This window comes from Geotrypetes seraphini, chromosome 2 (assembly GCF_902459505.1).
Source record: "Geotrypetes seraphini chromosome 2, aGeoSer1.1, whole genome shotgun sequence".
NCBI lineage: Eukaryota > Metazoa > Chordata > Amphibia > Gymnophiona > Dermophiidae > Geotrypetes > Geotrypetes seraphini.
The window spans coordinates 521362931-521387463 of NC_047085.1; the positions used below are offsets into that span (position 1 = coordinate 521362931).

Sequence of the window (24533 nt, forward strand, 5' to 3'; positions counted from 1 at the left end):
CTCTGCAGTGTCCCAAGTAAGAGCAAAGGGACAGATTTCTATGTTCACAGAGACCCTCCCAAGGCAGGATTAGAGCAACTAGACAGTAGACACCAAGTTTTACCCAGAACAGAGTCTCCCTTGGTGGGACTCCTCAAGAGGGTCTCAAAGAGCCATTCCCTAGTCCCTGGTCTCTCTGGGGTCTTGACTCTGCAACAAGACCAGAGGGAGTTGGGGGAGAACCTCCTACGCGGACAGAAGCTCTTTCAGGCATTTTCCTCAGCTTTTAAGACCTTTTCTCTGGCTGGGGGAGTGAAGAGAAGGGCAGAAGCCGAGACTTCCGGTTGATCAGCAAACCATTGGTCAGAGACAGGAGGCGGAGCTCTACACGGAAGCGGTCTTCACTGCTGATTGGTCACAATGGTCCCCGGGGCGGGAAGAGTAAGAGAAAGGTCCGCCTTCTAAGCACTGATGGGGGAGGGGGGGAAAGAGGCGTTTCAGCTCCTGGAGCTCATTCGCCGGAATCTCAAAGGGGGGGGCGGAGCTCCGCAGGGAGAGCCCCGCCTAGCCGCGTCGTTGCCTCCTCAGCTTCTGCACAGCGACGAGGCTGGCCCTGGAGCTGTGGAGAAGGGGCGGGGCTCAGCAAGCGCGAGGCGGGCGGTCGGTTTGCTCGAGGCCGTTCTCCCGCCCGATGCCGGCCACGCCCCCTCCCTCCGCGCGCGCGAGGGGAAGCCTTAGGCTTAGTTGGTCCGTTGCTGCCCCTGCACGCGCCGCTGTCCTGAAGGAGACGCGCGTCCCTGGCGCGAGCGCAAAAGAACAGGACGCGCCGGGCCTGAGGGCTTCGTAGACTATAATTAAGACCGTGTCTTATATTAATTTGGGGTCCAAAAAGACGCATTGGGGCTTATTTTCGGGGGATGTCTTTTTTTTTTTTTTCCTCATGTCCAACAATCATCTCTCCCTTCCTCTCCTCCACCCCCCCCATTCTTCCTCTTTCCTTTCTCTTCCCTCCCCCCATGTGCAGCATCTTTCCTCCCCTCTCACCTTCTGCAGCATCTTTCTATCCCTCCCTCCCATCCCCCTGTGCAGCAGAACCCCACCCACCCTCCCACCATGAGATTGACATAGGGTACCTCCAAAGCCTCCTAAAACAGCAGGGGTGGGGGTGTAGAGAGTTGCGCGGAGACAGAAATCTCACCCATCCCCACCAGGATCCTCTCCATCCCCACCTGTCCCCGCCAGGATCCTCTCCATCCCCACCTGTCCCCGCCAGGATCCTCTCCGTCCCCACCCGTCCCCATCAGGATCCTCTCCGTCCCCACCCGTCCCCGTCAGGATCCTCTCCATCCCCACCCGTCCCCGCCAGGATCCTCTCCATCCCCACCCGTCCCCGCCAGGATCCTCTCCATCCCCACCCGTCCCCGCCAGGATCCTCTCCGTCCCCACCCATCCCTGTCCGTCCCCATAAAAAGCAGCAATTACTTCTGTCAGGATCATCAATTCCACAGTTTCTTTTGCTGTTTTCCTTGTGGAATCTCTTTGGTGGAACCCTTTTTTTTGTTTTCTGTTTAGGTAATTAACTTATAAACCCCCTCTTTTACTAAGGCTGACGTGTCCATTATATTATATGGACGAACCCTGCTTCCAAAGCCTTCCATCCCCTTGGGAGTCCCGTTGGCCAGATGGGGGTCCCCGTGGGTTAGGGGGAATTCCCACGTGATCCCCGTTCCCGTGCAGACCTCTAGTGGGGAGTTGCTGAAACGACGAGTCTGGGTTTTTTTCAGCAAATTAGGCAGCACTAGTGTCATGCACTAGGGCTTATTTTGGGGGTAGGGCATCTTAAAAAATTATGCTAGGGCTTATTTGGGGGGAAACAGGGTAGTACAGTATAATCTTGTTATAACAGACTTCAAGTGACCTGGAAAAATGGTCCGTTATATCCAAAGTTGTATTTTTAAAAAAACTTTATTTAGGTCAACTTGAAACAACATTCAATCAATGAACAATGGTCACTGCACAACCTTTACAAAGACGCATTTGAGTCATAGATAGGATAATTCTTCTATCATCAATCCCAGGCTCAAATACCTAAATTTTAACCAGACCTTATGTATAGGTCACAGTTTCTCCCATTCTCTTTTTAGCCATATTTGTAAAACATTTTTTCATTACCCTCCTGATGTTATTTTCTTCCTTAAATGTATCTTTACTTTCCTTAAAAATTGTAGTTCACCCCTCTTCCCTTATGTATCGCTAATTATTTGTGTACATACATTGTATGTTTACTTGTACAAATTGTTTTATTTTGTCTCCCCAAAATTTTTTATTGTCATACGCATTGAAATTATTTGATATTGCGTGAATAACAAACTTATAATAAACTTGAAACTTGATATCAACAACATCAAGAACAAAAACTCAGCAAAACATTGGTATGGCACGAAATGATTGCAAAACCAGAACACTAAACGATGTTTAATCTAAAGCATTATGTCGTACTGTACTGGAAAGAAAAATACTCTATCATTTTCTTCTGGGCTGCATTTTGATACTATATCACCGGCATGCCACGCGCCTTGTAGGCGGAGCCTTCACGTCCGTTATAGCCGAAGAAAATTACAGCTAAAAGTGGCTCTCGGGACCAAAATAGTTGTCCGTTATATCCGAAAGTCCGTTATATGCGAGTCCGCTATATCCAATGATTTTCTGTATGTTTATATTGGCGTTCGGCCGGGACCAGCGGACCTTGTCTGCTATAGGCGAGGTTCCATTATAAGCGAGTCCATTATAACAAGATTATACTGTAGTATCGTTGCCCAATTCCGAAACAGCGATTGATGAAGTTTGCATTCAGATGATTTGCGCGGAGGTTCACCATAATTTCCGATCCTGTCTGATTGTTGTGAGAGTGACTCTCATAGTGCACAGAATGGTCTTGTCGATACAGCAACAATGTACACATGCACCAGATTTGCTACATTACATTAGTGACTTCTATTCTGCCTTTACCTTGCGGTTCAAGGCGGATTACATAAGAATTGTTATGATCTTAATATATAAGCTTATATAGGAACATTTTCTAATTTGCTACATCAGTCAGAGGCATGGATTACTGTAGTGCATCATAAGCATATGTCATCAGCGCAAGTCGAAAGCATCAGCCGCAAAGCATTGTGGCTAAGCACCTTCAAACACGGCCGTTGGAGATTTTCCTTTTTTTGAAGTTGTTGAAAAGAGCTTTTGGAAAGGAAAAGCGAACAGGTGGCGTTTATAGAACAGTTTTACATTGTGGGGTTTTTTCCAGTTATTTTTTCGGTTTGGTAAGTATGATAGCATGGGTGGGGGTCTGTTGGTTTTTTAAATTAGAAATATTTTACCTTACGGACTCGACAGATCTCGCAGAGCTACCGCATGTCCTTAAAAATGTGCTTTATCTCAGGGATGATCGTCATCTTTTTACTAGATAGGTGTATCATTCTGAGCCCCGTCCTACCTATTTCTCCACCTGCCTACTCTCTCTATTACACAGTTCAAGTCAAAACTAAAGTTCTGATGTCAGTCAGCCCTCGAGAGTATGAAGAATGATGTATTGCTATAGCTCATTGGGGAATGTTTAAATTCCAAATGTTTCTGATCTGTATGGTTATTCCACTGCAATGTTTAACATGTTTGTAATATATTCAGAGCAGAACAGCATGTATTTGGGGAGTCTCCCCATATCCCTTCTTCTATGTGCTCCTATATAGGGTTAATACCTGCTTTGGTACAAACTGAAGGGGACAGCAAAGCCCTCTGATCTCAAAATCCCAGATCCTCCCTCCCCTCTTTATGTCTGATCTTCTCTCTTTCTCTTAAAGGCCACTTCACTTCCCTCAGCCTCCCCCCAGTTCTACAGCCCATCCAACTACTTGAGAGGATTCTTTCACAGTCTTCCTCCAGGAGACTTCCTGCCTCGGGGCTCTCTGATCCACTCTGCTGCAAGGTAACCATCTCCAGGCCTGAGCTCCACCCCTCTGACTCAGGCTCTGATATGGCAGGTTAGTGTCACCTGCCTTAAGGTGGCTAAAATACAACCTCAATGAGGGAGTGTTCCCAGGGACACCTGCCATTATACCACTCATGCCCTCCCAACATCCATTATTCAATGCCATTCTCATGTTGTTTTCCTATACTACATTGTCCAAATTTCTTGCATCAAGCTTTCTATCAAGTGGAATATCTCAGATGATTTCATCCTCTTAATTTTCCACAATTCTCTTAGGATCATACACCAAATGTTTTTCTGGTACAGTGATGTGAAATGTACAAAGTTTCTAATTCATGAGACATGCCAACTAATTCTGCCTTTCCTGAGGGAGAGGTATATATAGGGGCAAAATACTTCCAAGCATGAAACAAGAGTGGGACTTGGATGTGATCACATCTGCTTATCTTTTTTTTATTTATTAAGTTTCAAATTTATAACAAATGATATAACTTGTACAGAAAAGCTGTAATGTAGGGATTAAACAAGCAATAAAGATAATTTGGAGCTCAATTTACAAAGCTTTGGTAGAGGTTTCTGCTGCAAGCCAGCAAGGTAAAAGGAATTCTATGATTGTCAGAGAATTTACCTCGCCAGCCTACGGTAGAAACCTAACCCACAGCTTTGTAAAAATCAGCTTTTGCATTCAAGTAATAAAGGGAAAAAAGGAAATTATTCCGATCAAGTCCAGAAAATGGGGAAATCCAATACAATGAAAAAAGAAATATGAAAATTCAGTATTGATAAAGGAAATAAATAAGCTACATGTAGATTGCAAAAAAAGCAGAACATACATTTAATTCCCACTAAAAGTCCTACCATCGGAATTCAAGGTGGAGATATTCCTACTTGACAAAAAGATAGACAGTTGTGAAGGGCCCCAAAAACCATGTTTATTTGAGCGATAAGAAATAATACACTTGCATGGAAATTTCAAATAAAAAGTAGCCCCCAACTGAATCACTCCCTGATGGAATAGCAAGCATTGGTTTTCCTTTTCTGTGTTTCAAGAGAAACATCTGGGAAGGTCACTATCAGAGTTCTGCAGTAAAATCATTGTCTATCTGCATTTATTCTTAATCTGAGAAGTCAAATTATTAACTGGAAGAAGGGTTTTAGCACAATCATATCATCTGGCTTATTCAAAAGAATAGATGCAAAAATTGCCTTCACATCCATGTCAAGCAAACCTTGGTTCCAGGAGGCATCTGCAGTTAAATTTCTTCCGTTGGGAACTGTATCAAGGCCGCAGGTCTAGAAAATCTTCTAGTAGTGTTCTTAAAAAAAGGCAAAAGGATTTTAACGTGCTGCAAAAGGCTCTTTCTAGATTCATGTGGGCCAAAATAAAACCTTAGTTGGGTATGGATAAATTCTATGGGCCATAGAAAAAGGGGGTAGGGCCTTCTGAATGTAGAGACCTGTATACTGAGACGCATTAGAGGAGGTTTTCATACTAGTGGCCTTTGAAAAGGTTTGGGTGGCCCCGATACATCTAAGCTATTTGCTCAATGCATGCCCTTCTATTCCTCTTCTTTACAGAAGAGTATGCTATTTAAGCCCATATAGGAGGTGTGGAAAAAACTGTCATTTTTGGAAAGGCAATTCACAGATCAGTGATCTTTTACCCACGGGCGGAAATTGAGATTTTTTTGCCTGGTTCAGAGGGAGCAGTATTCAAGATGTGGGAGGAGGGTAGATATGGGTTAATTTGTCAGGTGATGTGGGAGGATGGCTCTCTATAAGCCCTGGAGAAGTTGCCAGGGGGTAGAGGAGGAGAAGTAGTGATCATTTTTGCTTATAATTAGTTATAATTATATAATTTCTTTGTACGCTGTTTAATACTCATGTCAAAAGAGGTTAATCAAGAATAATCAATCCAATCCAATCTATCCTATTTGCAGAGATTGGGATTGGTTAAAGGGTGATGGAATTTTTTTTTTAAAGATTACCCTCAACATATGTCTCTTTTTAAACCCCATAAGGCCCTTCAGGAACATTTTATGTTGAATGATTATTCTAGAGTGGTTCAACAATGGAATGCAGAGCTGAGGCTTCTACTAATTTTAAATTATAATTGAGCATACAGATTTAAGATCTTCCTCTGTTATACCTCAATTTGATGTTTTGGATCTTTCTCATTATCTTTACTAATCTTGATTTTTTGATATGCAGTCAGAGGTGTAATGATTTCATTTTTCCTTCAATACAATTTTCTGAAAAGCAGTTCTAATTCCTTCCACTGTGGATTATTTGGTGCCTTTGGAAAACTGATAATTGGGTGAAGTTTTTACCACATTCAGTACATGTAAAAGGTTTCTTTCCACTATGGATTATTTGGTGCTTTTTGAGATCTGATGATCGCATGAAACTTTTATTACACACTGTACATGTAAAAGGTTTCTTTCCACTGTGGATAATTTGGTGCTTTTTGAGATCTGATGATCGCATGAAACTTTTATTACACACCGTACATGTATAAGGTTTCTTTCCACTGTGTATTATTTGGTGTTTTTTGAGATCTGATGATCGCATGAAACTTTTATTACACACCGTACATGTACAAGGTTTCTTTCCGCTGTGGATTATTTGGTGCTGTTTGAGATCTGATGATCGCATAAAACTTTTATTACACACTGTACATGTATAAGGTTTTTTTCCACTGTGGATTATTTGGTGCTTTTTGAGATCTGATGATCGCATGAAGCTTTTATTACACACCGTACATGTGTAAGCTTTCTTTCCACTATGGATTATTTGGTGCTTTTTGAGATCTGATGATCGCATGAAGCTTTTATTACATACCGTACATGTGTAAGATTTCTTTCCGCTGTGGATTATTTGGTGCTTTTTGAGATCTGATGATCGCATGAAACTTTTATTACACACCGTACATGTACAAGGTTTCTTTCCGCTGTGGATTATTTGGTGCTTTATGAGAGCTGATGATCGCATGAAACTTTTATTACACACCGTACATGTATAAGGTTTCTTTCGGCTGTGGATTATTTGGTGCTTTTTGAGATCTGATGATCGCATAAAACTTTTATTACATACCATACATGCATAGGGTTTCTTTCCGCTGTGGATTATTTGATGCTTTTTGAGATCTGATGATCGCATGAAACTTTTATTACATATTGTACATGTACAAGGTTTCTTTCCACTGTGGGCTATTTGGTGGATTTTAAGATACGATGATGTACTAAAACTTTTATTACACTCAACACATGTAAAAGGTTTCTTTCCACTGTGGACAATTTGGTGGATTTTAAGATACGATGATGTACTGAAACTTTTATTACACTCAACACATGTAAAAGGTTTCTTTCCACTGTGGAAAATTTGGTGCATTTTAAGATATGATGATGTACTGAAACTTTTATTACACTGAACACATGTAAAAGGTTTCTTTCCAGTGTGGATAATTTGGTGGATTTTAAGATACGATGGTGTACTGAAACTTTTATTACACTCAACACATGTAAAAGGTTTCTTTCCAGTGTGGATAATTTGGTGGATTTTAAGATGTGATGATGTAGTGAAACTTTTATTACACTCAACACATGTATAACGTTTCTTTCCAGTGTGGATAATTTGGTGGATTTTAAGATATGATGGTGTAGTGAAACTTTTATTACACACTGTACATGCAAAAGGTTTCTTTTCGCTGTGAATCATTTGGTGGACTTTAAGATTTGATAACCGATTGAAGCTTTTATTACACTCAGAACATGTAAAAGGTTTCTTTCCACTGTGGATAATTTTGTGCCTTTTGAGATCTGATGATTGAATGAAACTTTTACCACACTTAGAACATGTAGAATATTTCTTCTTGTAGATTTTCACAAGTTCATCGTATTTGAAACTCCTCCAACTTCTATTACACTCACATGTAAAAGGTTTCTTTCCGTTGTGGATCATTTGATGCCCTTTCAGGTATGCCCAATCTGTACATATAAATGTTTTTTTTCCACTGTGGCTTATTTGGAAAATTTCCATATCTGATGACACAACAAAACTATTAGTACACAGTGTACAAGTAAAAGGTTTCTTTCCATTCTGGCTTATTTGGTGCATTTTCTTCTCTCCTTGGGGGAGTTTAGAAGGCACTAGATAACTGTTATCATTTTTAATGGGTCTCTCTGTTGTCTGGTGCTCAGGGATGTTTATTAGTTCCTTGTTTTGTATCTCACAATTAGTGCCTCTGTCTGGTGAACCTCTTGCAGGATCTGTCTGGTTCTCCTCTGATTCTTGTAGATAATTTGTGTTTCTCCTCTCATTCCCCTCGGAAATATTCTGACACACATTTCCCGACTGTCTTGGTACTTCTTCCATGTATACTTGAGATTCTCGTTTCTTTTCTCTCTTCTGTTCCCAAAGAGCCTCATTATCTGCTAGAAATTAATAGAAGACATTAATGAAAGATTAGGTTCTTCTTTTCGGTAATCTTCTTTCTGGTAGTCTCTGGAGGATTATATACTCAAGATGTCCAGTCCATAACCATGATCAAGTGTTTGCAGAAATCCAACACTTTTCTCACCATGTACTTCTACTACCACTGAGAGAGATAGAGCCATCTACAGTTAAATCAAAAAGTCAAGCAACCATACTGGAACAAGGCAGCCACAAAAGAGGCACGGGGAAATCTCCCCAGAAACATAAGTAAGGTTTGTTCTGTTCTGCTCTGCAAAACATAACATAATTGATAAACAGGCAACACAGAGAACATTCATGAACAATGTAGAACTAACTTGCCGCATGCAACGAGCATCCACTAGAAATCGATAACAATTGTACTCCCATATGATAGAAATCCCCCACAGGGCCCGTCAGCTGGCTGGAAGATACTTTGGCCTGTAAGGAGAAAAACCAAGGCAGAAAAAGGCAGGTGAATCATCAAATTGAGTCTATACTGAGAGGGTGGGTCATATAAAATCTCCAAGGACTACCAGAAAGATTACCAAAGGTAAGAACATCATTTTTCATTCTGGTATGTCTCTTCCGGATTCTATACTCGAGGTGATGTACCAAAGCAAAGGCAAAGTCTAATGAGGGACAGAAATGCCTGCCCTCAACACTGAGGTCCCAATAGCAGCGTCAATGCGCCATCACATCCACTTGGTAAACCCTGGTAAAGGTTTAAAGAGAAGACAAAGTAGCCATCCTGCAAATTTCATCTGGTGGAACAGCTCGAGTGTCTGCCCATGACGCTGCAACACTCGTAGTCGAATGGGTTGTGAGAGAAACCGGCAGCTGCTTGCCACGGGAGATGTAAGTCGATGAAATGGCCATTCGGATCCAACTGGCGAAAGAAGCTTTAGACGTTGGCCTTCCTCGATGAGGCTGGGCCATCGTAACAAAAAGATGATCTGAAAGGCGAAAATCATTAGTTTTCTCTGAACAGTGGAGGAGGACTCTCCACACATCTAATTTGTGCAAGATCTGATCCTTTCACACCAACCCTGTGGAGCAGAAGGCAGGTAAACGAACCTTTTGGTTGACATGAAAATCAGAAACCACTTTTGGCAGAAAGGAAGGGACTGTATGGAGAACAACCCACCGAGTCTGTTACGCGCAGAAATGGTTCCCTACATGAAAGAGACGGAAGCTCTGAAATACGCCCTGTGAAAGCAATAGCCACTAGAATGACAGTCATGATCATCAGATCCAAAAGTGTAGCTAGCATCCTTCAGTGGCCCGAACGGAGCTTCCACAAAACCCTGCTGAACATTTAAAGAACCATGCTAAAAGACCTAAGCGCTGTGAGTTCTCCATGGGAACCAGACCCAGACTGAGTAGGTTGCGATGAAGGAGGAGCTTGAGTTTCCTGTCTTGTTGAAGACGGACCAGATCCACATGCCATGGACGACCAGGCCAGTCCGGAGCTACTAGGATCACCAATTCTGGATGCGACGCTATCCAGTGGATAACTCAACCAACCAGAGGCCACAGAGGGAACATGTAAAGGAGCTTGTGAGCTGGCCAGGGCTGAACTAATGCATCTAGGCCCAAGCTTCCTTGTTCCGTCCTTCAACTGAAGAAGTGCCTGGCTTTTGAATTCTTGGCTGAAGCCATCAAGTCCATCTGTGGCTCACCCCAGCACTGCACTATGAAACAACACGCTCTTTGGGATAGAGACCATCCCCTCAGATCCAGGACCTGTTCAATTCACTTTCAATGACACAGCTTTTTAAGTTTAAACATTTTATTTAGCCAAGGCAATATGTCAAAAATAGGAACATCCAAACTATAAATTAGTTAGAAACATGGATTAAATGAATTACATTTTCCAGTTCTTATTTAGAAATATTAGTTTGTCAGCTTTGGCTGGCTTCAGACAATTCCGCCAAGCAGTAATTATTTGACCTGCTGCAGAGAATATTCTTTCTGAAGAAACAGAAGTTGCTGACGAACATAGAAACTTCTGATCAAGCCGGCTTAGTAAAGGTAACTTCTCTTGTCTGTCATGCCAGTATGTAAATACATCACCACCAGTTTCCAAGGGTTCTTCAAGTTTATAGCATGCAAGCTCTACATTGCATCTGAGGCTGATTTCACCATCATTGTCTGACATCGATGGAAGTCTAGCTTTAATGGCAGCCACATTGGTATCTTTAACTGTTTCCCAAAAGTTGCGTTTTTGTCGCCAACGAGGTAAATCTGTATCCTGCGTATGAAATTGTTCGGGTACCACAGGAGTACTTTCTGGCGCAGTTAGTGTTGCTGGTGGGACGCTCGGTGTTTGCATCTTCAGGATCTCTTGTATAATAAATGCAGTTATATCTGTTACCTTACCACATGTAGACTTGAATCTTGGGTCCAGAAATCTGCTTAATCTGTAAGAGTTATTATACAAAATGTCTTGATATCTTTGCGATAAATACTTCAGTTCTTCTGTGAAGGAACTGATGATGTTTATATTTCGTGACTTGCTATTATCACTGCAGCCCTCTCCCTTATCCCCATCATCATCAGCTCTTATATCTGATTCGCTTGATTCATTGCCAGACTCGGCAAAATAATTTATCAGGTGTTCAACCACTGGATGAACAACAGACACAATAGCATATTGCTCACCAGAAGCAATTGTACTTGCTTCTTCAAAAGCTTCCACTATATCAACAGGCTTGCATGCTAAATCATAGTCACATTCCAAAGGTGCTGATTTCTTTGTGGCTTTACTGTTACATAAACATAAGCTGACAGGTTGCTGTAACTCAAACACACTTCGTAACAAGAGGCAAGTACTGTACCATCTAGTCTTTATGTCACCAATGAGTTTCTTTACAGGCATTCCCAAAGTCTCTTGAGCCATCTTCAAACTTTCTGTGAGTATTGTACTATGATGAAATGTGCTAACAATATCACGGAACTTGTGAATGACATCTGTGATAGCTTGCTGAGACCGTAGTCCATGTTCGACACACAACTGGAGTGTATGTCCAAAGCAGTTGTAGTGGACCTTTTTGAATAAGTTTGCCCACTGCTTTTTTCATTGAGGCGGCATTATCGATGACAACAGCAAAAACTTTGCCTTCTAGCTTTTCAACTGTATAAACAATATTGTCACCTGTATGTCGCTCTGGCATGTCATGAGTTTCCAGCACAACATTGACTGGTTGCAAGTCTTTAGATATGCCATGTGCTGTGACTGTAATATAAGCCTCCATGGTTCTACTTGTCCAGAGGTCTTTTGTGATGCTTACATACTTAAGATGGTGAAGCTTATCCATAACATGGGCAGAAACTTCATATTTAGCATCAATCATTCGATCTAAAATTTGCCTGCAGAGCCTCCATTCAAAGATTGTGAATAATGAAGAAAGCCCTCATCCTTTACAACGCTAAATGGCTGCATGTCTTTGACAACGAAATAACAAAGTGCATTATCAATCCTTTTTTTATCTGCAGTGGCTTTTGGAAGAAGGATGAAACCAAACCTTTGGATGTTACAGAAGCTTTTCTAGCGGTGTCGCTGGATTTTCTACCAGTGTTGCTGGTTTGTAGCTCAAGATATTTTGCTTTATGATGTCTTTCAACATGCTGACACAGATTACGGGTGCCACCACTGTGTTTAACATCTACTTTGCAAAGCGTGCATCTGACATCTCCATTCTCCAAATGATCGAATACAGATAATACGGAATGTTGTTGCCCTACTGAACTTGTTGCATAACTGGAGTCTTTATTTCCAGCAGCTGTATTCAATTTGTCCATCTTTTAGTCAAGAAGTACCCTAAAACAAAAACAAAACACTTTCATACAAGTTTGCATACATAATATTTCCTGACAGAAAGCAAAAAAACAGATACGTATTCCCAGTGCCTGGAAAAAACTGCAAATTGCTCGTCGGCAAGGATGCCAGCAGGCATCAACAACACGATAAATTTCACAAACTACTTCAAAAAAATCACATTTTTCCATTAAAGCAGTTTGGAGACATTTGCATGAACAGTTTTTCCCCAGTCCATAAGCAAGCAATATGAAAAAGATTTGCTTAATTATCTACTCAGACAACATTTTTGCTCTTTATTTTCATTGTACCTAAACTATTAGTCAGTAGAAAAAAACTTAGTTTGTTCAATCAAATCCCTTACGGACATTGGACTTCTATCTATGAGTGAATGTTCTGCTTCTGAATCTGAGTTCGTTTTTTTTGTAAAAATGATTCGATTCATCCGAGGTGAATCGATTCGAATCAGAAATCAGGCAGCACTAGTACACAGATGCTCCTGCACCAGCAATCCGGCACTATCCAAGCACTAATTCGACAGATTAGACTCTGAGGGTACATCCCTACTGATTTTGAACAAAGTTGAAGGGTATTGAGGCAGAATTTACACTTTGAAAAAAAGATCGATAAAAATCCAAGATGGCAAACGCCAGTGAATTTGTGCCAAAAACAGCAAAAAAAAAAAAAGAGAAAATTTGAAAATAAAAAATAGCGATTTGGGATTCAGGAGGTGGGAGACCTGAACCCTACCCTCGGAAACCCTAAAATTTGATTACCACCCCCGATTCTCCCATAGGAAATAATGGAGGTGTACTCACAGTCACTGAAGTGTCTTGCTTGGCAGCTCTTTTCACTGCAGATGAATGGAGGGAAAGGATTTTCTTCCTTAGAAGAGCTCCAGACATACTCAACTTCAAGATCTTTCTGATCTGCTAATCAGATGGACCCCGACTGAGACCTCCTCCCCCACAGAACTTGTCCATGTGACCGGGGGGCAGGAAAATGCAGCCTGTGCCCTGATTCCCGGAGGGCTGTTACTCAGGATGCACCTAGCCTGCGCTTAAATTTCTGACATGGTCAAAAGCTCCCAGGGGGATGGACCATGAGCCTGAAAGTTTGGCACACAGCAGGTTGGCTCCACAGATCCCCCAAAGGTTCTCTTCAAAAGCAACAGTCCGGCTCCACGGAACTGTCTCCTTTCCTCCGGCAAAAGACCACTGCAAGGCACATAAGCGATCGAAATAAGAAAACAAAGCAGAGCAGATCAGAAAGACTTCTTAGCTTGCAAAAATTGAGATTGTAGATGTCTCTGTCTCTCAGTAGTAGGAGGAGCACACGGTGAGAAAAGTGTTGGATTTCTGCAAACACTGGATTGCGGCTCTGGAATATAAAATCTGGAAGGGATGTACCAGAATTATGTGTTACCTCCATGAGAAGCTACTGATCAAGAAACAAAATTTTTGGGGATCACAAAATGATACGTGCCCTTAAACCTTTCACATAAAGGGCCACATCACATGTTTCTAATACATAAGAGGGTTATTAGAAGAAATTTCAAAAGAAAAAAAAACCACACAGCTCGGTAGCCCTGGAGAATTATGTAGACTTCCTTAAAATGTTTTTAGAACTGTGCATTATCCAAAAGCAGTCTCATTGTGTTTTTTATTTTCTGCTATGCTGAGTCCCTTATTGAGTTGAATGGATTAAGTTTACTAAGCATGAAGAACTGTTTCCCTCACTTCAACACACTGTCTCTTTTGTCTCCTAACTACAGGCTACACACCTAAAACACTTACGTGGTCACTGTGCGGGCATAAAGACCTAAGAATAGCCTTATTGGGACAGACCAATGGTCTATCAAGCCCAGTAGCCTGTTCTCATGGTGGCCAATCCAGGTCACTAGTAGGCCCAAACCCAAGGAGTAGCAATATTCCATGCTACTGATCCAGGGCAAGCAGTGATTTCCCCCATGTCTTTCCCAATAACTTTGGACTTTTCCTCCAGGAACTTGTCCAAACCTTTCTTAAAACCAGCTACGCTATCCGCTCTCACCACAACCTCTGGCAACGCGTTCCAGAGCTTAACTATTCTCTGAGTGAAAAAATATTTCCTACTATTGGTTTTAAAAGTATTTCCCTGTAACTTCATCGAGTGTCCCCTAGTCTTTGTCATTTTTGACGGAGTAAAGCATCAATCCACTTGTACCTGTTCTATTCCACTCAGGATTTTGTAGACTTCAATCCAATCTCCCCTCAGCCGTCTCTTTTCCAAGCTGAAGAGCCCTAACCATTTTAGTCTTTCCTCATACGAGAGGCGTTCCATCCCCTTTACCACCTTGGTTGCTCTTCTTTGAACCTTTTCTAGTGCCACTATATCTTTCTTGAGATAAGGAGACCAGAATTGAACGCAATACTCCAGATGAGGTCGTACTATGGTGCGATATAAGGGCATTTGACATTCTTACTCTTGTTAACCTGTTAACCATCCCTTTTTTAATAATTCCCAGCATCCTGTTTGCTTTTCTATTACCCAGATGCAGTGGCATAGCGAGGGTGAGAGGTCCCTCTCCCTCACCATCTTCTCTGCTCCCACCCCATCCGCTCCTTCACCGCCCCCTTCCACCATACCTTTTGGTCTGAGCAGCAACCCGCTGCTTGCGCCAGCGTCGGCTCTTTCTCTGACGTCACTTCCTAGACGCGGGTCCAGGAAGTGACGTCAGAAGAAGAGGTGCTCACATTTACAGTAATAACATAGTAGATAATGGCAGATAAAGACTGTCTGGTCTATCCAATTTGTCCAACAAGATAAACTCACAGCATAAGGTATGATGCAATACTACAGATTGTCGGAAACAATCCCTCCATTTTACAAAGCCATATTAGGCTTTTTTTTTATTGCCGGTCACGGCGGTTTTAGCTCCAACACTCGGAGGAATTCTGTGATCTTCGGAGCTAATACTGCCACGGCCAGAGATTTAAAAAAAAAAAAGCCTAACGCAACTCTGTAAAAGGAGCCCTAAATATATCAGAAGAATCTGAATAATAACAAGTTAAATTGAGTAAGCCCTATTAGATGTAGGGTGAGTGACGGATTCGATATGAGCTGCCAAAAGTATTTGGCATTTGGAGAATTGAAGTTATCTAGGTGGAGGTTAAGGTCTCCAACGATGATAAAGTTGGACAAAATGATGCAGTGGTTTGTGATTAGTGCATGTAGATTTTCTAGGGAACTAGCTGAAAGGGGGGGGGGGGGAATGTGAAAAGAATGAGAGAGCCCTCCGTGACACAATGTCAAGGAATGCGGTGTGTAGTTTTGGGACAAGTTCAGCTCTCTGACCACCGCAGCAATTTTAGGGCTCCTTTTACAAGGAGCTACCTGAAAAACTCCCACCTGCTCAAGAGGTTGCAGTACTGGCTAGCACGCGGGGCCTTTTAGCGTGCGCTATTCCACACATTAAGGCCCTAACGCACCTTTGTAAAAGGAGCCCTTAGTGTGAGCAGAAGTAGACTAATGGCCTCTTTTACAAAGCTGCGTTAACGGCCCCGAAGCCAATAGAGATTTAAAGGGCTTTGGGGCTATTGCCGCACGACTTTGTTAAAGAGGCCGTAGTTGATTGATACCCAAATGAATTGATGAACACTTGAAAAAACGACGACAAGGGTAGCTTCATCAATTAAATATACTGTATACTATATATAAATATTAAATATTAGGGGGGGTATTGTTGGGAGACAGCAGACTCGAGAGAGACTTGGGTGTGCTGGTGGATGCATCACTGAAGCCGTCTGCACAGTGCGCAGCAGCCTCGAAAAAAGCCAACAGGATGCTGGGCATCATAAAGAAGGGCATAGCAACCAGAACATGGGAAGTCATCATGCCATTGTATCGAGCGATGGTGCGTCCACATCTGGAATACTGCGTTCAGTATTGGTCGCCGCACCTCAAGAAGGACATGGCGGTACTTGAGAGAGTCCAAAGGAGAGCAACGAAAATGGTAAGAGGGCTGGAACACTGCTCATACGCTGAGAGGCTGGATAGGCTGGGGCTCTTCTCTCTGGAGAAAAGGAGGCTCAGGGGAGATATGATAGAGACCTTCAAGATCACGAGGGGCATAGAGAGGGTGGATAGGGACAGATTCTTCAGACTGAAGGGGACAACAGGTACGAGGGGGCATTCGGAGAAACTGAAGGGAGATAGGTTCAAAACAAATGCAAGGAAGTTTTTTTTCACCCAAAGGGTCGTGGACACTTGGAATGCGCTACCGGAGAAAGTGATCAGGCAGAGTACGGTACAAGGATTAAAACAGGGATTGGATGGATTCCTGAGGGATAAAAGGATCGTGGGATACTGAGGGAGGAGCTGGGATGTAACACAAGTATAGGAAGTTAACCAGGTAATGAGTATAAACCAACCAGGTCGTGCATGTGCAAGACCGGAGGGCTAGGACTTCGATAGGAAGGCAGGACTTAAATGAGAAACCAAGGTGGCAAGGGAGCCCCTTCTGATGATTCAGACAAGTCTTGACCTGTTTTTGGGCCACCGCGGGAGCGGACTGCTGGGCAGGATGGACCTGTGGTCTGACCCGGCAGAGGCACTGCTTATGTTCTTATATACTGTATATATATATAATTAAAAGCATTGCACATCTTTTTCTTATAACTTCTGTTTTCCTACCCTAGTGTTGCAACTCTTGAAATATGCTGGTATTTAAAGAGCGTCAAAAGTAATTCTTCTGTCTGTTTTATAAACCCCCCCCCCCTTTTCCAAAGCAATGGCCGTGACAGTAACAGCTCCGACGCTCATGGGAATTCTATGAATGTCAGAGCTGTTACCGCCATGGCCAGCGATAAAAAAGCCTAACGAGGCTTCGTAAAAGGAAGGGGGGGAGGGTACATTCAAGTTTTATTAAGATTTTCCACAACCAGAACCAAAAACAATACACTTGTGACCCATTTATCCCAAACCCAAGAAAGTAGAATCAAAAAGGCAAACTCTAAAGATACATTCTTCTACTGAATAGGAACACACATTGACTCAAGTGTACAACCTAAAATGTGCATAAAGCCTAAATCCCTGAAGTGTGCAAAGCAACACACGCTTTATAAGCAATTAGGGTCTCTAGTAGTGCTGCTCGATTCACAATTTGAATCGGTTCACCGATTCACTTCGGGTGAATCGATTCAAATCGATTTAAAACCAAAAAAAATTGGCTTCCCGATTCGGACCCTCGCCCCCCTAAAGCAGGAGTGGCAGCGCTGCTCTTGCTGGCCAGCTGCTGCCGCACCTGCTTTAGAGGGCGAGGAGGGAGGGTCAGTCGGGAAGTGCTGCATCCGGTTTCCCACCCTGGCCTCCCCGCACCGTTTACCTTATAGGTGCAATCTGCAGAGAAGATTGCGGTTATAGCGTATTTGCAAACTGCTTTGAGCTGTTTCCTCTGCTGCGGTCCCGCCCCTCCTCTGACGTCAGAGGCAGGATCGCGGCGGAGGAAACAGCTCAAAGCAGTTTGTAAAGTCGCTATAACCGTGATCTTCTCTGCAGGCTGCACCTATAAGGTAAATGGTGCGGGGAGGCCAGGGGGGAACATGGAGGCCTTCCCAGGGTGGGAGGGGGGTTTGCGTAGTCTTTCGGAGTGGGGAGTTGGACAGGCCTTCAGGGGGACAGGCCTTGGGGTGCAGGCCTTCAAGGAGGGGTGCAGGCCTTCAAAGGGGGGACAGGCCAGGGATGGTGGCACATGCCTTCAGGGGGGACAGGCCTTTAAGGGGGGGTACAAGCCTTCAAGGGGGAGGACAGGCTTTCAAAGGGGGGACAGGCTAGGGATGGTGGCATAAGCTTTCAGGGGGGACAGGCCTTTAAAGAGGCACAAGCCTTCAAGGGAGCGGCAAGCCTTCAAGGGGGGACAGGCCTTCAGGAGTGGGGTGCAGGCCTTCAGGAGGGACAGACCTTCAGGGAAGGGGGTCCCTGGTATAGAAGTACATGGAGGGAGGGAGGGAAGGGGGGGTTCAAAGAGACGTGCATATGCCGGACTTTGGGGGGAAAGAAATAATGGGTTTAAGAATAGAGGAGTGGGAGAGAGATGATGGACCATGGGATTTAGGGAGGGAAGGAACAGAAAGGGAGAGAAGTTGAACACAAGGGATTGTGTACTGTGGAGGGGGATAGAGAATACTGGATAGGAGGGTAGTTGGGAAAAGAAAGGGAGAGATGGTGGACCTTGGGGTGGTGGGGAAGGAGGGAGAGATGCTGGATGAAAGGGTAGTTAAGAAAAGGTGGATCTGTGGAGGGAGACGAAAAAAGAAAAGATGCCAGACCTCCTGGGGAGGGAAGGGAAACGGAAGGGGAGGACAGAGATGGCAGATGGATGGTTAGCATGGAGAAAGAAGAAAGAAGGAGACCCTGGCAAGTGAGTTATCAGAAGACAACCAGAGCCTGGGACCAACAAGATTTGAAATCTAACCAGACAACAAAAGGTAGAAAAACTAATTTTATTTTCTGTTTTGTGATTACAATATGTCAGATTTGAAATGTGTATCCTGCCAGAGCTGGTGTTAGACAGCAAGCATGAACTAGGACCTAAAAGAGAGGAAAAGTCTTTTTTATTTATTTTGTAGCTGGCGTGGGGTTGGAGAGGTTGCATCTCTATACTTCTACTAAGACTAACCCCCTCCTTTGCTGGTACGCAGCCTGGGTTTTGGTGCTGGCGATTGATCCGACGCTCACAGAAGTCCTGTGAGCATCGAAGCCGCCACCGGCACTGGGGCCCACACTGCGTGTCAGCAAAGGAGGGGGCAAGTATCTTAATAAAAAATTCAGCCCACAACTTAGATTTCGGCCCCTTATGTGATTTGAGTTTGACACCCCTGACCTAGAACATCTCAGCTATGGGCAGGTCCAACGTCTCCAAATGAATTAGAATGGCAGCAGCCATCTCCTTCCCAAAAGATGGAAAGACTCTCGGGTGGAGATCTTCTTTCATGAGTGATGTTGAACCTCATTCGACTCCCACGAACTGTCCGTGAGAAGGTCCAGAAAATGTGTCAAATTTCTTTTAATAAATCAGATGCAATTCTTACCTAGGAAGATCAGGGTCTCATAATTCTCCTTCATCACCTCCCTGTAAAGCTCCTGCTGTTCTTCATCTAAATACTCCCACTCCTCCTGGGAGAAGTACACAGTGATGTCATCAAACGTCACCATCGCCTGAAACACAAACCAGGGACGAAGGGAGGTGCTCAGAAGGCATTAGGATATCAAGCAGAGCAGCTTTGATTTTTGTTGGTTTGGTCTGTTCTGCAGTAGAATCCGGGGGTTCAATTGGAGCAATTTTTTGTGTGGGCGTCCTATTCTCATAGGGAGGTAGAAAACCCCTTTGTTTGTCATTTAATCGGAGTGTGGGGCTCTTTGCAGCAGAAATGGGGTAGGGAGGGGGGTGGTATCCATGAAGGCAGCCCTTGGGGGGAGCTGAAATTGGTAGTGGGGAAGGGGATTACGGGTTTTTAGGGATTTCTTACAGGGCACGGATTTGATTCCTTTTGAGACCGCTATGATCTTCCTTCTGGGGATTTCTTGGCTTACATGCAGCTGCGGCACTTTGCCCATACTCAGGGTTGGGTGGGATTGGCCACCGTGAGAACGGGCTACTGGGCTTGATGGACCATTGGTCTGGACCAGTAAGGCTTTTCTTATGTTCTTATAACATGAGTACCAGAGGAACATTTAGAAAATCTGTAGATCCTGCGGAGAGGCTGCCCTGCCCGATTTCAGTTCTCTGCCTAAACCACCAGGATTCGTTTTATGTTAGGGGAAAAGGGGGGGGGGGGATTGGATCGCATTGGGTCAGGTTTGGGTTTGGATCTGGGTCAGGAGGGGATGGAACCTGGATTTTTAAGCTGGATTTGGGGTAATAGGGCAGGAAGATTGGGTTGGACGGAGAGAAGGGGGGCCACTAGACACCTCTCCTCTCAACTAGCCCTTCTATGCTGCCTGAGATCTGGTGCAGTTTCCTGTGCCACACGCAGCTGAGAAACTTCTTTTTGGTGGGGGGGGGGGAGTACAGCTGCGGGGTAATTCATGACCACATTTAAATTCATTTCAGTGGTTGCGTTGAAACTAGAGAGTTGCGCAGGGACAGAAATCCCGTCCATCCCCACCAGGATCCTCTCCGTCCCCACCCGTCTCCGTCAGGATCCTCTCCGTCCTCACCCATCCCCACAATGAATTACCTCCATCCCCGCACATCCCCATAAAAAGCAGCAATTACTTTTGACAGGATCATCAATTCCACAGTTTCTTTTGCTGTTTTCCTTGTGGAATCTCTTTGGTGGAACCCTTTTTTTGTTTTCTGTTCAGGTAATTAACTAATAAACCCCCTCTTATACTAAGGCTGACGTGGGAGGCCTGTTGGCTACAGGGGAGTCCCTGTGGAAGTCCCGTGGGCCAGAGGGGGGTCCCCATGGGAGTCCCGTGGGTTAGGGGGGGAATTCCCGCGATTCCCGTTCCCGTGCAGACCTCTAGTTGAAACCATTCGAACATTTGGCGCAGGATACCGTGCATACAAAAATTGACATCAATAGCATGTTAACACCGGCGGGTCTTTTGAGCACTGGCACCTCATTTCGCAAGCTGAACTCCTTCCAGCCCCCACCTTACTTCATGCAGGGAGCAGGGGCTTTGACGTCCAGTCACCTGCTGATTGCTTTGTGTATTCTGCCCTGCTGGGATCTTAACCTCTCTACTAGCCGCTGTCTACAATTGCGCAGCACTGCGGCTTCAGCACTCGCCCCCTCCTCCAGTGATGAGCTGGGAGCCCTGAAGTAGACTTGCTCTTGCCTCCCTAAAAAACTGAGCAGGCGACCACTACGTTTATTTCAGGTAAGTTGGGAGAGGAAGGGAAGGAGAGAGCATCTCTCCCTCCCCACTGGATCCTCCAAATTTGCTGTCTGTTGTCAATCTGGAGCTGGATTGGGACATGGGCTCTGCCTGCCTTTCTTTCAGCCTGTTGTAAACATTGTTGTACCTTCCCTGCCTGAACTCCCTTTGCTCCACCATCACAGGGGCAGGGAGGGGAGAGGAACTCGGGAAGCCGCGCGTTAATCCAGTTCCAGGATTTGAGGAGAGCCCTGGGTTTTGAACTTGCATCCCAAAGCAGTGTGGGATCTGTAGTGCCTGCGAGTCCCACAATGCATCAGGATGGGGGGGTCAGAAATCGAGGACTGTCTGAACATCTCCAGCCTGGAACTGGGCACCTGCAATCTCTGTAGGGAAAGCTGCCTTACCTCTGCAGACTCGGCCTGGGCCATCCTCTCTCCTGCTTTTCTGGGGAGGATCCGCTCTCTCTTTCCTGGGATGAAGCTTCAGGCTTTGCTTCTCTTTCAGTGGCTGATCTTTGCAAAGAAGCTGCAGGAAGGGAGGGCAGGAAATGTTCAGGGTTAGGAGAGAGGAAGGGGTGGAGGGATGTGGACCAGACGCCATCTTCAGAGTGGCAAAAAGCTGCCAACCAGCTCCAGGTCAGGAGGACCACAGATCCAGATCTAGTTTTTATAAACCACACAGTATAGATGTAGCTTTTCTTTACATGTTTATAATGGTGTGGTAGGCAGGTTAGACCACGTTGAAAGATAATACGTATAAAGAAATAAAACAAAACATACATTACATGATTTTTTATGGATAAAAGAAGACACATGGCCCTGTCCTGTTCCACCCTTAGCCCCACCCCCCGTAAAAAATTTGATCTCCTCTTCTTCTCAGAGCTCAGGGCCACATCTGGAGAGCCTCCAAGCATGCGTGGATGCAATGCGATGATGTCACACGCATGCGCATAAGCGTTTTTTAAATCACTGCCGTTGCTCACAGAATTCCTATGAGTGCTGGAACTTTTACCGCCACAGCTGGCAATAAAAAACGCTAAAGCGGCTTCATAAAAGGAAAGGAGGGTGAAGGGTATAATTTGCAGATGACACAAAGCTATTCAAAGATGTCAAAACCCATGAAGACCTTAGGAAGTTGGGAGACTGGGCATCCATATGGCAGATGAAATTTAACGTGGACAAATGCAAAGCGATGTACATTGGGAAGAATAATCCAAATCACAGATGCTAGGGTCCACAGCTTGCCCTGGGATTGGTAGCATGGAAGCTTGCTACTATTTGGGAATTCTGGCAGGTACTTTGGATCTGGGATGGCCACTGTAAGAAAGAGGATCCTGGGCTTGATGGTCCTTCAGTCTGTCCTAGTACGGCAGCTCTTATGTTCTTATGTGAGCCAAGTCTAGCCATTGTGACATCACTGCTGAGGTTGGCTCTGAGACATTGGTGGAATGAGGCATGATGACATCACAATCTCAGCTCTGGAATGTTGCTGCTCTATGGGGTTCTGCCAGGTACTTGGGACCTGGGTTGGCCACTGTTGGATTAATGGACCTTCAGTCTGTCCCTGTATGGCAACTCTTATGTTCTTATGTGAGCCAAGTCTAGCCATTGTGACATCACTGCTGAGGTTGGCTCTTAGGTATTGGTGGAATGAGGCATGATGACATCACAATCTCAGCTCTGGAATGGTGCTACTCTTTGGGTTTTTGCCAGGTACTTGGGACCTGGGTTGGCCACTGTTGGCTTAATGGACCTTCAGTCTGTCCCTGTATGGCAACTCTTATGTTCTTATGTGAGCCAAGTCTAGCCATTGTGACATCACTGCTGAGGTTGGCTCTTAGGTATTGGTGGAATGAGGCATGATGACATCACAATCTCAGCTCTGGAATGGTGCTACTCTTTGGGTTTTTGCCAGGTACTTGGGACCTGGGTTGGCCACTGTTGGCTTAATGGACCTTCAGTCTGTCCCTGTATGGCAACTCTTATGTTCTTATGTGAGCCAAGTCTAGCCATTGTGACATCACTGCTGAGGTTGGCTCTTAGGTATTGGTGGAATGAAGCATGATGACATCACAATCTCAGCTCTGGAATGTTGCTGCTCTTTGGGGTTCTGCCAGGTACTTGGGACCTGGATTGGCCTCTATTGGAAAAAGGAGACTGGGCTTGATGGATCATTGGTCCGACCTAGTATGGCTGTTCTTATGTTTTTAATATCGACCCATTTGTAACAAGAGTTGAAAATCTAGGACAGCTTCAACTTCTGCTTATGATCTGAAACCACCTGATTAACCAAATTATGATTAGTAATACAGAATGTAATGTTTATCTTTGTGGCCATTTCCAGCTCTTTCTTACAGAATCTACAACAGAGGTGCCCAAATGGTCGATTGCAATCGACCAGTAGATCGCAAAGGCAACGCGAGTCAATAGCGTTACCTTCACAATCTTTTTCTTCCTGCCTCCCCAAGCCAGGCCAGGCACGTACAAGCGATGGACCCACAAGACGTCGGAGAGGAAGTTCTGGGCCAGCCAATCACTGCCTGGTTGGCCTGGAACTTCCTCTCCAACGTCTGAATTGACATCGGAGGTGAAGTCTGGTGGGCCCGGTGCTTGTACGCGCCAGGCCTGGCTTGGGGAAGCAGGAAGAAATTGGCGTGGTGGCTTTGGGGGGTTCTTAGGGAAAGAATTGGGGAAGTGGAGACAAAAAGGTAGGAAAAATGATTTTATTTTCAATTTAGTGATCAAAATGTGTCCATTTTGAGACTTTATATCTTCTGTCTATATTTTACACTATGGCCCCCCCCCCCAATAGCGTTTTTTAGCGCAGGGAGCCTATGAGCGTCGAGAGCAGCGCAGGGCATTCAGCGCAGCTCCCTGTGCTAAAAACTGCTATCGTGGTTTAAAAGGAGAGGAGATATATTTGTCTATTTTTGTATAGTTGTTATTGAGGTGACGTTGCATATTTTAAAGTCATCTGCCTTGACCTCTGAACCCCCCCCCCCAACTCCCCGAATACAAATGATAATTAACATTTTCACTGCGTACAGTGTGCTTTGTGTTTTTTAAAATTTTATTGTTGGTAGATCATTTTGACTTGGCCATTTTAAAAGTAGCTCGCAAGCCCAAAAAGCGGGGGCGCCCCTGGTCTACAGAATTTGGTTTTACCAGTGTTTTAAATACTTGCTGTAAACGATCTCACCCGTAATCCATCGTCCTGGGCTTTATCAATTGCTCATTCGTAGGTTTCAATTCACCTTTCCTTATCTGCTCATGTGCCTGATTTTAATCATCAAAGGCCTCTCTTACGAAGCCGTTTAGCGCGGGCCGCTGTGGTAACTGCCCCGAAGCCCATAGAGATTTAAAACAGGCCCCAATTGTTTCCAGGAATCGCACCTTATTTATTTCTATAAAAATGTATATACCGTCTAAA

General features: G+C 44.4%; 1 protein-coding gene across 2 annotated transcripts; it reads right to left on the reverse strand.

The window, feature by feature from the left end:
• Nucleotides 1-4403: 4403 nt before the first annotated feature.
• LOC117354706 (oocyte zinc finger protein XlCOF6-like) lies at nt 4404-21694 on the reverse strand. 2 transcript variants are annotated; one of them, XM_033932599.1, is made up of 3 exons: nt 21509-21694; nt 19307-19433; nt 4404-8394 (listed from the first exon to the last, which is right to left on the reverse strand). In XM_033932599.1, the coding sequence occupies exons 1-3, from the start codon at nt 21530-21532 to the stop codon at nt 6230-6232; spliced, it is 2316 nt and encodes a 771-aa protein (XP_033788490.1). In that variant the 5' UTR covers nt 21533-21694; the 3' UTR covers nt 4404-6229. The 2 variants fall into 2 exon arrangements, with proteins under 2 accessions (XP_033788490.1, XP_033788489.1); XM_033932598.1 differs by having other exon boundaries at nt 4404-8397; nt 21509-21693.
• Between the last annotated feature and the right edge of the window lie 2839 nt (nt 21695-24533).

Coding starts and splice junctions, on each gene's coding strand:
- LOC117354706 (XM_033932598.1), bottom strand. CDS start 21,532: ATGGCCCAGGCCGAGTCTGCAGAG. Junction 19,434..21,508: donor CCCAGGCCGAGTCTGCAGAG/GTAAGGCAGCTT, acceptor TTTGTGTTTCAG/GCGATGGTGACGTTTGATGA. Junction 8,398..19,306: donor TGAGACCCTGATCTTCCTAG/GTAAGAATTGCA, acceptor ATTAATTTCTAG/CAGATAATGAGGCTCTTTGG.